At 39.4% G+C, this 13,950-nt stretch overlaps 1 protein-coding gene across 1 annotated transcript in view; it reads left to right on the forward strand.

Annotated features, from left to right (window-relative positions):
* The window catches only part of LOC126482003 (methyl farnesoate epoxidase-like), a 150,672-nt gene that overhangs the window by 60,849 nt on the left and 75,873 nt on the right, over positions 1-13,950 (forward strand). The window contains exon 3 of the mRNA XM_050105969.1: positions 5,985-6,181. Coding sequence (XP_049961926.1) covers positions 5,985-6,181 — 197 coding nt within the window. The remainder of the gene's footprint in view (positions 1-5,984; positions 6,182-13,950) is intronic.

Here is a 13,950-nt window from a genome sequence, read left to right on the forward strand (position 1 = left end):
CTAGAGGTAGAACTCTAATTATTCGGTATATGCTTACTGTCTGGATGTAAAAGAGAAAAAGCAAACCATGAAACGGGAAGCATAAAGCAGTTGGGCCCCTCTACTTTTCCAAAGTAGTCGGTGATTTACTGCTATTCGTCAAAGGTGAGAAGCATCACTACTTCTTGGCCAAGGGTATGTCTCACTTACTTTCCTCCCGATTGTCGAAACAACATAGGACATTTTTGCTGTAGGCGCTTCAATTCTTTTACTACGAGTATTTAGAAAAACATCTGACTGACTGCTTGAGCGAGGAAAGTGTGGAAACCTCCTGTGAATACAAAAAGTCTTGAAGTTCAAGAATGTCCAACATCAGGAACACCATCCCTTTGTTATATACGCTGACTTTGAGTGTTAACTAGTTCCTGTGGCATGCTGTGAATGTGATCCCAAGTCCCCTCACACCACTTTCAAAAAACGACACATACCATATGCAACTGTATATCAAGGTGGACGCTCATATGATGCTAGGCCAAGCAAATTTGAATCATACAATATGCATAATCCTGCAAGATAGTTGCTCTCCAACCTCGAAAAACTTTCGTTGTGTGTTATTATTTATGGCAAAAACATTCCAATTACCAAATCGTGAGAGAATGACGCCTTATACAAGCAGACAGTTGAATTTTATAATTGTGGCCTGCCATTGGATATAACAGATGAAACGGCACTTAGATATCATTGTCATCTAATGGGAAAGTTCTGCACTGCAGCTAACAGCGCATGCTACTTGAAGTACCAACAGCCACTACAAAAACCGTTTTTTTCGTAATTTTAGCGGTTGTGATACTCATTGTTGAGCACTTAACATGATTTTGTGTTGAAGGCTGGGCAGGTCAGTGTTATACCCGACAATGTAAAAAAATACATTTTCATTCTCCAAATGAATCATATCTAGAAGATCGTTTTTGAGAAATTCCAGAGTGTATATCTGGGTGGATACACTATGGATCCTGCCTTCTATTAACCTGCGCCAGGACTTTCGTGTCATGCACTGTTAAAAAAGAAACACATATCTCAATCGACCTGTCGTCAGATTGAAAGGGGAGATCAAAACTGTGGTACTGATGCTGGTAATGAATATGTTCACGAGGAAGACCTGGAGTATCTCATCACTTTGCATGATCTGCACACGACTTAACACTTTGTTTCGAGTGCCTAGTCCCACAAAATACTTCTGGCCCCAAGACAATGCTGTGGAATAAGCAGAGAGAAATTCCACACTGCAGAAACCTCCAGCAGTGTCTCAGATTGGGGATGCAACTTGTTACAATTATCTGTATTATCTCCTTCTACCAGCACTACAGGAATATCCAGTAAAGTCTCAGGTTGGGGATGCAACTCGCAAGAATCACCTACGTTATCTCCTTTGACCAGCATGCCTGGTTAAAGAAGTACTTTGACGTTAATAACGAACAGAGTGATCATGGGAAAGATTTTAATAAATTAGTGAGTAATTTAGTCGCGAAATTCATTTAGTTCACTTTTAGGACTGGTGTGATGACGCTATAGGTTACGTTGCCAGGCCAAATTTTAAGTGGGCCACAATCTTCAATGCAGAACTGGTGACTGTGGAGATGGCTAAGGCTTAAGTAGAGTTACCGAAGCCTATCTATATGGGTAATATAGTCTCTGAACTCTAAATGTACAGATTCCAGTACGAGTTCGCTAACTTTGCTCGTGTTACCTTATAAGGATGCAGACACTTTCATATACTAGGCTAAAGGCCATGATTCATATGAAGTAATTAGCTACAATCCTGAGGAATTCGACCTTACTGGACATGCAGCTGATATTCCTTACGGCATAATATCTTAGAAGAAGAAAGTTATCGGCCTGACGAAATATGAGATGGATGGCTTTCTTATTGTGGAGTTTGTGGGGTTCAGATAAAAAATGTACAGATATTGTATAGATGCGGGTGTCACCCAAAGATGGCTGCGCAGTGGGCGCTTACGATCAAATCTATGAGGAGAGTTTGCAGAGCGGTGTTCCACCTCGGCATGTGGTGCACCAACTAATCTTTCAGCTGCTAGGCAATGCTACCATTAGCCAAATCTCTCAATGAATATGCCCTATATTAACATGTTCATCAGGAAAGCTTTCTTGTACTTAGAGACAGTTCAACTGTTGGTATTTTATAAACTGCAGGTGTGTTTGTATGGTGTTATTGATTGACAGGGTTGAAAATAATAACACAATTTTTTTTTTGGATACGATTATTTACATAGCGACAATTACACTATATTCCTCCTGATTCTATACACACTTGTGAACTGTTGCTGCTGCTGTATCATGAGGAACACCTCCATTTCTTTTCCTGTTGTAGCTCTGATAGTTCTGTAATGACAACAAAACATACTTAAGCACAACGTTAGGCACACATCATTATAATAATTGTTTCAGAAGGATGAGTACTTACAGCAATTGCAGCGAGGGTCCTCCGAAGTAATGCAGTTCTGTTATATTGTTTATGCTGCTTGTGTGGTGGAGGACTGGACAAACATTTTAAAAAGGATATACGATTCCAGCATATGCAGATTGTTATATCAGTGCACCCAGTCAGGTAACGATTCTTCTTGCCGTTCTTTTGCATTACCTTTATTTGTTGAACAATATCCTCTTGTCTACAGCCATATGCCCCTCCAGGATCAAGGCATTCCATTCCTGATGCACAAATCTGTGAGTATATTTCTCTGATAGATGTTTCTAATAAATATACTTTTTAAAGCAAGAGTCCTATCAGTTTCAACACATGAGACCTAGGCGTATGTACAGAAAGCAAAGAAATGACAGCAACACTTCAACGTTTTGCATTTACAAATATCTTATACATTCTACAATCTAAAACCATGTGTTAGTAAAGCAATAGAAGTTCTTGCTGGCTGTACAATTTGTACAACATGAGGAGTGGTTATTATGAAAATAATAATTAGGCTGCGACCACAAGGTCATATCTCTTATTAATCCTGTGTAAGGCACTAGTGCAGGGCCCTATGGTTACTCAGTACCAACTTCATGGGAAGTATACTTCTTTCAAACAAACAGATGGAAGAAACAAAATATTAATAAGGATATGACATTGTCTTTTGACTTGTGATTATTAGCTCCCAATGAATACATCTGTTTTTACATAGAACAATATGATTAACATTACATGAATCCTGTGGTGGACGGGTACACGCCGCTATCGTACAAAGACTTACTCTTCTGGATAGCCAAGGAATATACAATCTGCAGAAACGCTTTGGTGAACAAAATACTGGCTTGCTTATTTATGAACCAATACAGTACGTAAGCAGAATTGAAGCTGCCCCATGTTAATCGTAACCATGAATATTACTCTGCTATTTATTCTCCTTTCATAACCATGGAGTATTACTTTTCTGACGTGGCCACCAAATCATAAGTAAAAGAAAAACATTACCTTGTATTCCAGAGTAGACGTATGGATTAATACCGTATACAGTTCTCAGTATGATGTCGTGAATGTAAATTGTAAGCTACTTTCAGATTTCGCTCTCCATCTTTTTCAGTAAGATTCAATACCGTCACGCTCAAAAGCAACACCATTGCACACAAGGAAATGCACACCTTCATTCCAGAACAGCTCAAATGGAACACACACGCAAAAGAAGGTTTTGCGCTCCTTCAGATGTGCAAACCACGTAGAGCGTCTCAGCGTCCTCAGTTGTCATTGGTTGACGGCGTTCTCCTCTCAAAGATTTTGGCAAGATAAACTAGCATGACAGATGTTGAAGTGAATATACTGAAATTCAGTCACTGGATTCAGATACGACAGCAGAGATTATTCATGCTTAGTAAACATGTAAGAACAAATGTGTGCGAATTCCTAAGGGACCAAACTGCTGAGGTGATTGGTCCCTAGACTTACACACTATTTAAACTAACTTATGCTAAAAACGCGCGCGCGCGCCCACACACACACACACACACACACACACACACACACACACACACACACACACACACACACACATCCATGCCCGGGGGAGGACTCGAACCTCCCGTGGGAGGGCCTCGCAATCCGTGACATGGCGCCTCTAACCAAGCGGCCACTCAGGGCAGACCATGCAAGAGCATAGGAGGAAGGAAAAATATTAGGGTTTAATGTTCCGTCGACGTCGAGGTTATCAGAGATGGAACACAAGCTCGGAATGTTTCTAGGATGTGGAAGGAAATTGGCCATGCCCCTTCAAAGGAAATAGCACAGGATTTCCCTGGAAATGTTTAGGGAAATCACGGAAAACATAAATCTGAATGGCCGGACATGAATTTGAACTGTTATCCTCCAGAATCCACTGCACCATCTGGCTCGGTGTAAGACCGTCGTATATGAAAGTTGGCAAATTATAACAGATTACTTTCAAGATTTACTTTTTATGTCAAAACGAAGATCTTGTGTAGCAGTTGCACTAAAAAGTTGACAAGAAAATAGTTTTTCTCCTTTGTGTGGATATTACAGTTATTTATGAGCCACTAAAAGTTCAGTTTCACTCAGATGTTTTCGTTTAATATAACTGACCAGAGATAATTTTTCTTTTTACATACACTATAAGACAAAAAAAGAACAACGCATGACAAAGGAGTTATGCAAATTGGTCATAAACTAATATTCATACAGTTATTGACCAAAACACAAAACTGCAAACTCTGTCACCCAGTGGACGAATATATGACTTTGCAGCCCAATTTCACCGCATACCTGACATGGGTAGTGAACAGGGGACATATCAATACCAGGACATAAAATTATTGCGAATTTTGTTCCATGTGCTCAGCTGGACAGTAACTATTAGTCACACACAGTCACATGAATAATATACACAGATACCAGCGTTTGAGACAGGACGAGTAGCTAGGTTCAAAGAAGCTACTTAGAGTAATCGGGCAACCGCCCGACATTTGAATAGGAGCGATACCACTATCGGACGATGTCAGGAATGGGTGAACCTTGGTTAAACACAATGTCAAGAAGGAAGAGGTCAACCTACGGCGAAAACAGAACGTGAGAACTGAGCAATCGTCAGAGAGGCGCTCAGAGCCCTGGATTCATTGTTATCAGCAATCCGACATGCGTCTCATGCATCAGTGACCACAAGGACAATTAATAGACAGCTTATAGTGAAGATTCTGAACTAATGGTGCCTCTTGAGCTGACTACTGTTGACCTCTGTACTCCAACGCGCCCGTTTGCAGTGGTGTCGGGCACATTGTCCCTGGAATCTCACTGACCGGAGTAGAATTGTCTTCAGTTGTGAGTCCTGCTTAGAACTGAACCCCGATGACCAGTGAAGACGTGTCTGAAGCAGCACCGGACAGCTGTGGGATACCAACCTGACTGTCGCCTGCCATATGACCTGACAGCTAGGAATGCTTCTCTGGCGTGCCATTTCATTTCATACCATGACCACTTTGTTTGTTGTCCATGGCGCCCTTACAGCTGAGAGGTACGTCGACGATATTCCATGCCCCATTTTGCTGCTCTTCGTGGCAAACCATCCTGGGCTTATACTTCTGTAAAATAATGGCGAGGGTTTGTACTACTTGTCTCGGTGCTTGCCAAACCCTGCCTTGGTTAGCAAGGTTGTTGGATCTCTCCCCAACTGAGAACTTCTGGAGCATTGTGAACAGAGGCCTCCAGCAAGCTTGTGATTTTGACTATCTAACGCGTAAATTGGACAGAATTTGGCATAGTACATCTCCGGACGACATCAAACGACTCCATCAATCAATGTAAAGCCAAATAACGTCCAAATACTCCCCCAATATCCGAGCTTGTTTTGTGTCTCCAACGTCCTCACACGATTTGTCCTATTATTCTTTCCGTTCTTTATCCGTTTGCCTTGATACAGAATTTCGGGTCTGACTGACCGTAAAACAGTTGCTGATAGATATGTGTGTCGGTTGCACAAGTGTATCAGTGGTGGACGGCAAGCTGTGGCAGGAGCAACGTGCCTTCGTGATGCGTCACCTGCGCTCACTGGGCTTCAGTGGGGCTCAGGTGGGGAAGGAAGTGCGTGCCCTGCTGGACGTACTGAACAACAGCCGTGGAAGGCCAACACAGCCAATAAGCTGTTGGCGCCCTCCGTGCTCAACATCATCCTCCAATTCTGTGCTGGTGAGTACACTCGTCCACTCATGCAGTGCTAACTAGTCTCTGTGATGTGCTACCTAAAAATTTAGAGAACCGCCTCTAATAATCATAAAGCATGCACCACGTCTTAATGTCTACTGTCACCTTCAAAGTAGTCTCCACCCTCTTGTATGTAACACTTCCTGGTATTTTTCCGTTTCTGGTTCAAATGGCTCTGAGGACTGTGGGACTTAACTTCTGAGGTCATCAGTCCCCTAGAACTTAGAACTACTGCAATCTAACTAACCTAGGTACATCACACACAGCCATGCCCTAGGCAGGATTCGAACCTGCGACCGCAGCGGTCGCGCGGTTCCAGACTGTAGCGCCTAGAACCGCTCGGCCACTCAGGCCGGCTTCCCTTTCTGGAAGAATTTCTGGAAGAACTGCTGGAAGTCTGCTGGATGAATAGGACACAGTTGTTGCAATACCATTGGAATCTATTCTATATAATCAAACAGCTGCCCTTTCAACTTCAGTTTTATTTTCGGGAAGAGGAAGAAATGCAAGGGGCAAGGTCAGAGGAGTAATAACAGTGAGAGACGGTTGTCATGTTATATTTTGCAGGGAATTCCCTCACAGTGATCGAGGTGTGTGCATGAATCATCAACCAGCCTTTGTTCTCCCATCCCTGAGACTGTTTGCATGTAACATCTTCTCTTAATCTCCTCAAAGCATCTCTGCGACTGCCTGACCACATGGAAGAAATTCCTTATGTTCAATTCCATGGACGTTAAAAAAGAAAAAGAAAAAAAACATTAGCATTGACTTGATGTTGCTGCGAACTTGGCACGAATTTTTGGGTTGTGAACAGGATGGTATCTTCCATTACTGGTTTGTTCCAGCGATATGTTTGCACCTGGTGGCCAAAATTATAACTAATATTTTTCCTCTGTAAATCGATTCCACATTAACGCAATAGCACGTATACCAAATTTTGCTGTCATTCGACAATTACAGCTCTCACTGGATCTCTGCGAGTAGCTGCACCTTACTTGTAACACCCTGGTACTTTCGCGATTGTTCCCGGATATAATGACGTTGGTCCGAGGGTTGATTCCCGGCCATCTTTATTCGCTTAAAACACTCAGATCTTCTTGCTTAGCTTAAAGCTTCCACACCAACAGCCTCCATTAGCATGCGGAGCGTTTCAGCTGCAGTTTTGCGGCGTTTAAAACAAAACCTAATGCAGATGCTTTGTTCCTGCATGTGAGTCATTTCGAAATTCGCAGACACAGTAGAAAGTAGTGCAAATAAATCAGCAACAACGTATATCACAATGCACTTGCAATGTCGTCACGTGAAGACTAGCAATTGAAAGATATAACTAGAGGCGCCTAGCAGCAGAAAATTGTGCTACTGATTGTTTGGGTGCAGTATTAAAATTTTAGGAATTTTTGGGTTGCACCTCGTAAGTGGTGGTACTTCCTCTCCTTTTTATACATCTAATAGAAAATCTCTGTAGAAATTTACACAGATTTCGCAGACAACAATCGTGTGAAAAACGTGTCGCTCAGCTCGTCCACAAGACCAAGAACACAGCGAATACTGGTGCCTAGATTGATGACATCATCCTTGACTTTTAGGAGCTCTTTTGATACTGCTACGTACTGTATCTGGACAGCATTCGTCTCGTATCGGTATTGTTACTGGACTCAAGAGTTCTTAGTATGGTCTTCAGACGTAAAAATAACTTTGGGCTGTGACCGAAGCGAGTGTTGCACATAATGCTGTCGTATATAGAGAAGTCCTTCTTTATAAAATTGTTGCGAAATAGGGTGGAAGACCTACAGAGGACTGACGTTTGGTGCAGGGGTTGGCGCTTGGCCCGCCACATAAATTTTCCGACGCTAAACACCCAGTGAAGTAACACAATGACGGACACGACGTCATGGTAAACCCTCTTGCCACCCTGCACAGCATTGAAGCTTATAGGTACATGGCGGACACAGATTTAACTCACAGGCAGGTATGAATGCAATCGATACTGTCCATGTTTTAGTAAATTATTGTTGTCGTTATTATTATTAAGGTTTATATTAGAGTAGTTTTGGTATGGTTAGTGAAATACTTGTGTAAAGCCCGCAAAGTACGTCAATGTTTTTCACCATCTTGGAGAGCACTGCTTTTTTTCTGAGGTATGTGGCTCGCAAAAGCTGAGGCCGCAATGACCTGTAGTACAGAGAAACCATTATAATGTCATATGAAGCTCTTTGACTGTATTAATAGGTAGTCTTTTTCTGTTCCGTGAAGTTATGTTAGAACTTTTTCATTATTTTCAGTTCTTGTCTATGTTCACTCTCAGTTCACTTGCTACCTTTGAATTTCTTTTCTTGTTGATAGCTTTCATTCAGATGAGAGTGCGTTCCCTTACGAAACACGTTGCAACTAAGTCCTCCATTCTTGGATACTTCTCATTTATAATGCACTTTTAACATACAAAAACTTTTAGGTTACGATTAATGAAATTGCATGAAGTTTTCCTTCCATTTTCAAAACGAATTCCATAAAACTTCCAGTTAGCTTCATTAAATACCCTCTTGAAATTGTTCGAAACCAGTTCTTTCCTGTCTCTTGGCTAAATTTCTGCTGGCCGCCGTGAACCCAGACCAGCCAGTTTATTGTTTGACACTTATACTTTGAGCCAAGAAGTCACATTCAGTGTCAGAATACCACGATAATTAATTAAAAAGTGAGTTACAACCCATAACGCTCGAAACAACAGTTAAAAAGAGCTTGGTAAAGAGCATAAATGCAGCACATTTTCAATACTACAGACATGGCATGACAATAATACAATACTGCTGTCAGTGCAGAGTACATGGTAGACTGATGTTTGGTCATCGCACTGTACAGGATAGGCCTACCGCTTCCCACACACACACACACACACACACACACATATATATATATATATATATATATATATATATATATATATATATATACATATACGAGGGCTATCCACGAAGTACATTACGCTGTGGAATTAAAAATAATAAAGTATTGGAAATTTTTTTTATTATATACAGATGAAAGCCACACTTAAATACTACTTTTCTACATAGTTGCCATTTAAATTAAGGCACTTATCGCAGCGATGGACGAGCTTGGAATTTCCTTCGTCGTAAAATTCGGCCGCCTGCGCCTTCAACCACGTGGTTACCTCTTCTTGAATCTGTGCGTCATCATCAAAACGCTGCATAGCCAACCACTTCCTCATTGCGGGAATACGTGGAAGGCGCTCGGTGCCAGGTCGGGACTATACGGCGGATGAGGAAACAACTCCCACTTAAATGATTCGAGAACTTCACGAGTGGCATTTGCCGTGTGGGCCCGGGCGTTGTCGAGAATCAGCAAGATCTTTGAGCCCAACTTTCCCCTGCGCTTGTTTTGTATTGCTCTTCTGAGGTTGTGCAGAGTTTGGTAATACCTTTGAGAGTTTATTGTAGTGCCTCTTTCCAGGAAATCCACAAAAATCACACCTTTTTCTGTCCGAAAAGACAGTCGCCACGTGGTTGAAGGCGCAGGTGACCGAATTTTACGACGAAGGAATTTCCAAGCTCGTCCATCGCTATGATAAGTGCCTTCATTTAAATGGCAACTATGTAGAAAAGTAGTATTTAAGTGTGGCTTTCATCTGTATATAATAAAAAAAATTCCAGTGATTTATTTATTTTTAATTTCAAAACGTAATGTACTTTGTGGCTAGCCCTCGTATATATATACAGAAAATTTAATATGTTCAGTCATTATTTTTTATGTAAACTGTACAAACATGAATACACAGACTGAAAATTGTTAGTAACCTAAACTTTCTAAGGAATATATATATTCACGAAGTGTGATTCACAAAGATATGCAGATATTTTAATATGTTATTCCACAAGTAAACTAAAGAAAAAATTTTCAAATAAACATCGGTCCGCAAATGTTTAGTTCCGGAGTTTTTGCCAGAAGTTTTGCAATTTCGCTAATATGAAGCCATCGCAAAACTGAACAAGCTTAAAGTAAAGCACGATTTCCATTTATTTTGTTGTTATTGGTCTGGTGAATCTAATAAAACATGTCCCAGACGTGAATCTGCAGTAGTTTTCCAGAACATCCAGAGAAGCAAAGAGTATTATACAAGTAAATTTGTTTACTTTTCATTAAGAATGTAGATATGTATATGTCATTCTTGGCAAACGTTAGTGAATTGCTTCAGTCGTTTCCTAACCTTGAAATGAGTTAGTCTTTTGTATTGTTCAGAGAAAGAATTACAACAGTGTATTTAAGTGAAACCACATAGTAACTGTTGTAGTTTGTAAATTATTTATAAAATAGGGATGCCTTTCAAATTTACAACAGAGGAATACGCCATTATGGTGCTTATTTATGGCAAATGTGATGGTTATGCTATGGCTGCAGTTAACGAATATCGTGTACGTTATCCAACTCGGAGAATTTCGAATACACGAACAATTAGCGAAGTATTTCCTATGTTACGGGAGACAGGTTCGCTACCTAGAGTTCATAATCAGTACGAGTGCTCGATACATGAAGACGATGATGAAGATATTATGGATGCTGTTCAACATAGCCTGGATACCAGTACACAACGTATCTAAGGTACGGCGTACACTGAAGTACAATAATCTGTATCCTTACCATACACATCCTTTGCTTGGAGTTGTGCATCTGGTTAAATTCTAATCAGCAGTTACACAAATACATTTTATTTACTGATGAGGCACAGTTTACTCGAGATGGTATAAACAATTTACATAACGAACACATATGGTCTGAAGCAAACCCACATGTAACAGTGCAACGCAATTTCGAGCAACGATTTAGCATAAATGTGTGGTATGATACAATCAACACACACTTTATTGGACCCATAATTTTCCCAGGACATCTAATTGACAGACGTACTTACAATTCCATCAAGAAGAAATGCCCCACTTGCTCGAAGATGTTTCACTTGCTACGCGACTGTGAATGCATTTTCAACAAGATGGCACGCCTCCACATTTCACCAACGCCGTTATTACACGTTTAATTGAACATTTTCCCCAGAAATGGATTGGTGGTGGTGCTACATGTCTGTGGCCACGCAGATCGCCCAATTCAACACCAATGGATTTTTGTGTATGGGGATGGATGAAAGGCATAATTTTTGAGGACAAAGTCAATACACGTGAGGCATTACTTGCTCCCATTATGAATGCAACAGACGAAATAAAGAACAGCACTGTGAGACTGAAACAAGAAACAAAATCTCTTCACACACGTGCAGTTAAATGCATTGAACTCGGTGGAGACATGTTTGAACATTTATTGTGAATGTATAGTGAAACTGTATGTGCACTGTACAACTTCCTTAACACTGAGCTTCGTTTTTTCTGGTTTAACATAATTCACGTGTGCTGTGGTATTAATAAAAACAGATTATCTGACACATCCATACAGTTTCAGTTAACGTTATTAACATCATTTTTTCAAGATTAAATTTTCTACAACTTCCGTTGAAAACATTGTGAAATTGTCTGGAATTTAAAAAACAAATTGGGCCAAGTAGTGAAAAAATTAAAAAATTACGAAATTACGTCTTTGCTTCTCTGGATGTTCTGGAAAATTACTGCAGATATACGTCTGGGACATGTCTTATTAGATTCACCAGACCATTAACAAAAAAATGAATGGAACTCATACTTTACTTTAATCTTGTACAGTTCTCCAATGGATATTAGCAAAGTTGCTAAATTTCAGACAAAATTTTTATTAGCCGTAAGTCTGTAAGTAAACATTTGTGGACGTATGTTTATATGAACGTTTTCTTTAGTTTTACTTGTGAGATAACATATTAGAATATTTGACTACCTTTGCGAACCACCCAGTATATATATCACCTTAAAAATATGATGTTACTGATGATTTTCAGTCTGTGTATTCATGTTCGTTCAGTATATATCAAAACCAATAACAGATAAATTCACCATTATGATTCCATAGCTAAAGCAAAATTCCATATAACGAGAGCCACATGGGAACCACACACAAAATAAGCACACCAGATCATTTCACAAATTCTCACTCTCTCATCAATGTCTGCCTATCACAGTTTTTAATACAAAGTCATATTAACAGGCTACCAAGCAATAAATCTCGCAATCTGAAATAGTTTTTTGACATCCCAGTTACTGAGATTAGCTTCTGAGAATTTTACTACATTGTACTATCCATACTTATTACATTAGTGTGTAATATAACAATGATAACACCAGCTGTTAAGAATTTTATAACTGTCCTTTACAATACGATTCTTCTATTCAACATAATTACGTGCTTAAGAAACAATGACAGCAATTAAGTAACTTTAAGGGGAGCCACTCATGAAAAATAACAAAAAAAGCATTTCATGTCGATTACAAAAATGTGGAGTTTATGGGCATTTTCATTTACCGTTTCTTCGCGAATGTACTCTGACTGTAATGTTGCACTCCTGTCATTTTAAAGTGCACCAGAAGACATGACATATTCTACTTTTCCTTAATTTTTCAGCTTCTATGTATGGATCGTAAACACTGGCGTAGTCTAAAAGGCTCACTCTTCTAGGAGTAAGTACAGGTGTATCTAGAAGGCTGTGCTTTAGCTGCTACCAAACATTTTGATACATATTTGTTTACTTAGATATGTTTTGTAGTTACTCCTGTGTTGTTCTATTTCAGTGTTTGTGTTATCTGTGGTAGACATGCTAAGAATAAAGAAATTTGTCAGCAAACAGAGGTTTTGAGGCAACCAATTCAAAGCAATGTTGAATAATATACTTCATTTGGTTCAACAGTCATCTGCAGTAATTGAGTGTACAAGCATACAGTACACTCTCAATCATTCCTGGCTGTTTTGAAAGTAATTAAGGCTAAATAAGGGATCTGACAAATGCAAATCTTCTTACGAAATACCTCGATGATCTCTCATAGAATTCCATCAAAAGCTAAAACAGCTGCATAGGGGAGAAAATACTGAAAACTGTATTGGTCAGGCTCAGAGTGTTTAAGTCCGGTGAATGGATGCAGTAATAACTTTCAGTGATGTGAAATTTCTAGAATTAATGCTCTGAAAAAATTAGATGACCAGAGTGGAAGTAACTGAAGCGGAAAGAGCTGCAGAATCTGCTACCTAGGAAGCTAGGGTAAATAAAAGAATAAAGAAAAAGAGTATTTAGGATAAAAAAACAGGTGACTGACATGAATATGCAACTAGAATGTTCTAAGCCTGCCATTTTACAACAAATTTCTAACAAATTGTCTCATGGTATAGAAATATTGTTACAAATTGGGCCATACATCAATAATAATAATTGTAACAAAGTATTCCATAAAAGCAAAAATTATAACAAATAGCACTATGGAGTCTCATGTACTTTATAATTGTAGCAAGCTGCCCCATTCTATATAAAATTATAAAAAATTGCCCATGTATCAGCATATTTTTTCAGAGTTGTAACAAATTACCCCATACATCAAAATGTTACATGAAAAATTTAATGGATTTCCTCATGTTATAGCAAAAATGTAAGAGGAACGTCCACACTTTACCATGTTACAACAAAATTATAGTAAATTGCCTGTGATACATAAAATGTAACAAAATACCCTATGTTGCAGCATAAATGTCAAAAATTTCTCCTGTTATAGAAAAAGTATAACAGTTCCTTCATACATTCAAGTATTACATTAAAATTTCAACTGTTTGTACCCCATGTTAGG

The sequence above is a fragment of the Schistocerca serialis genome, chromosome 5, assembly GCF_023864345.2.
Source record: "Schistocerca serialis cubense isolate TAMUIC-IGC-003099 chromosome 5, iqSchSeri2.2, whole genome shotgun sequence".
In the NCBI taxonomy this organism is placed as follows: Eukaryota; Metazoa; Arthropoda; class Insecta; order Orthoptera; family Acrididae; genus Schistocerca; species Schistocerca serialis.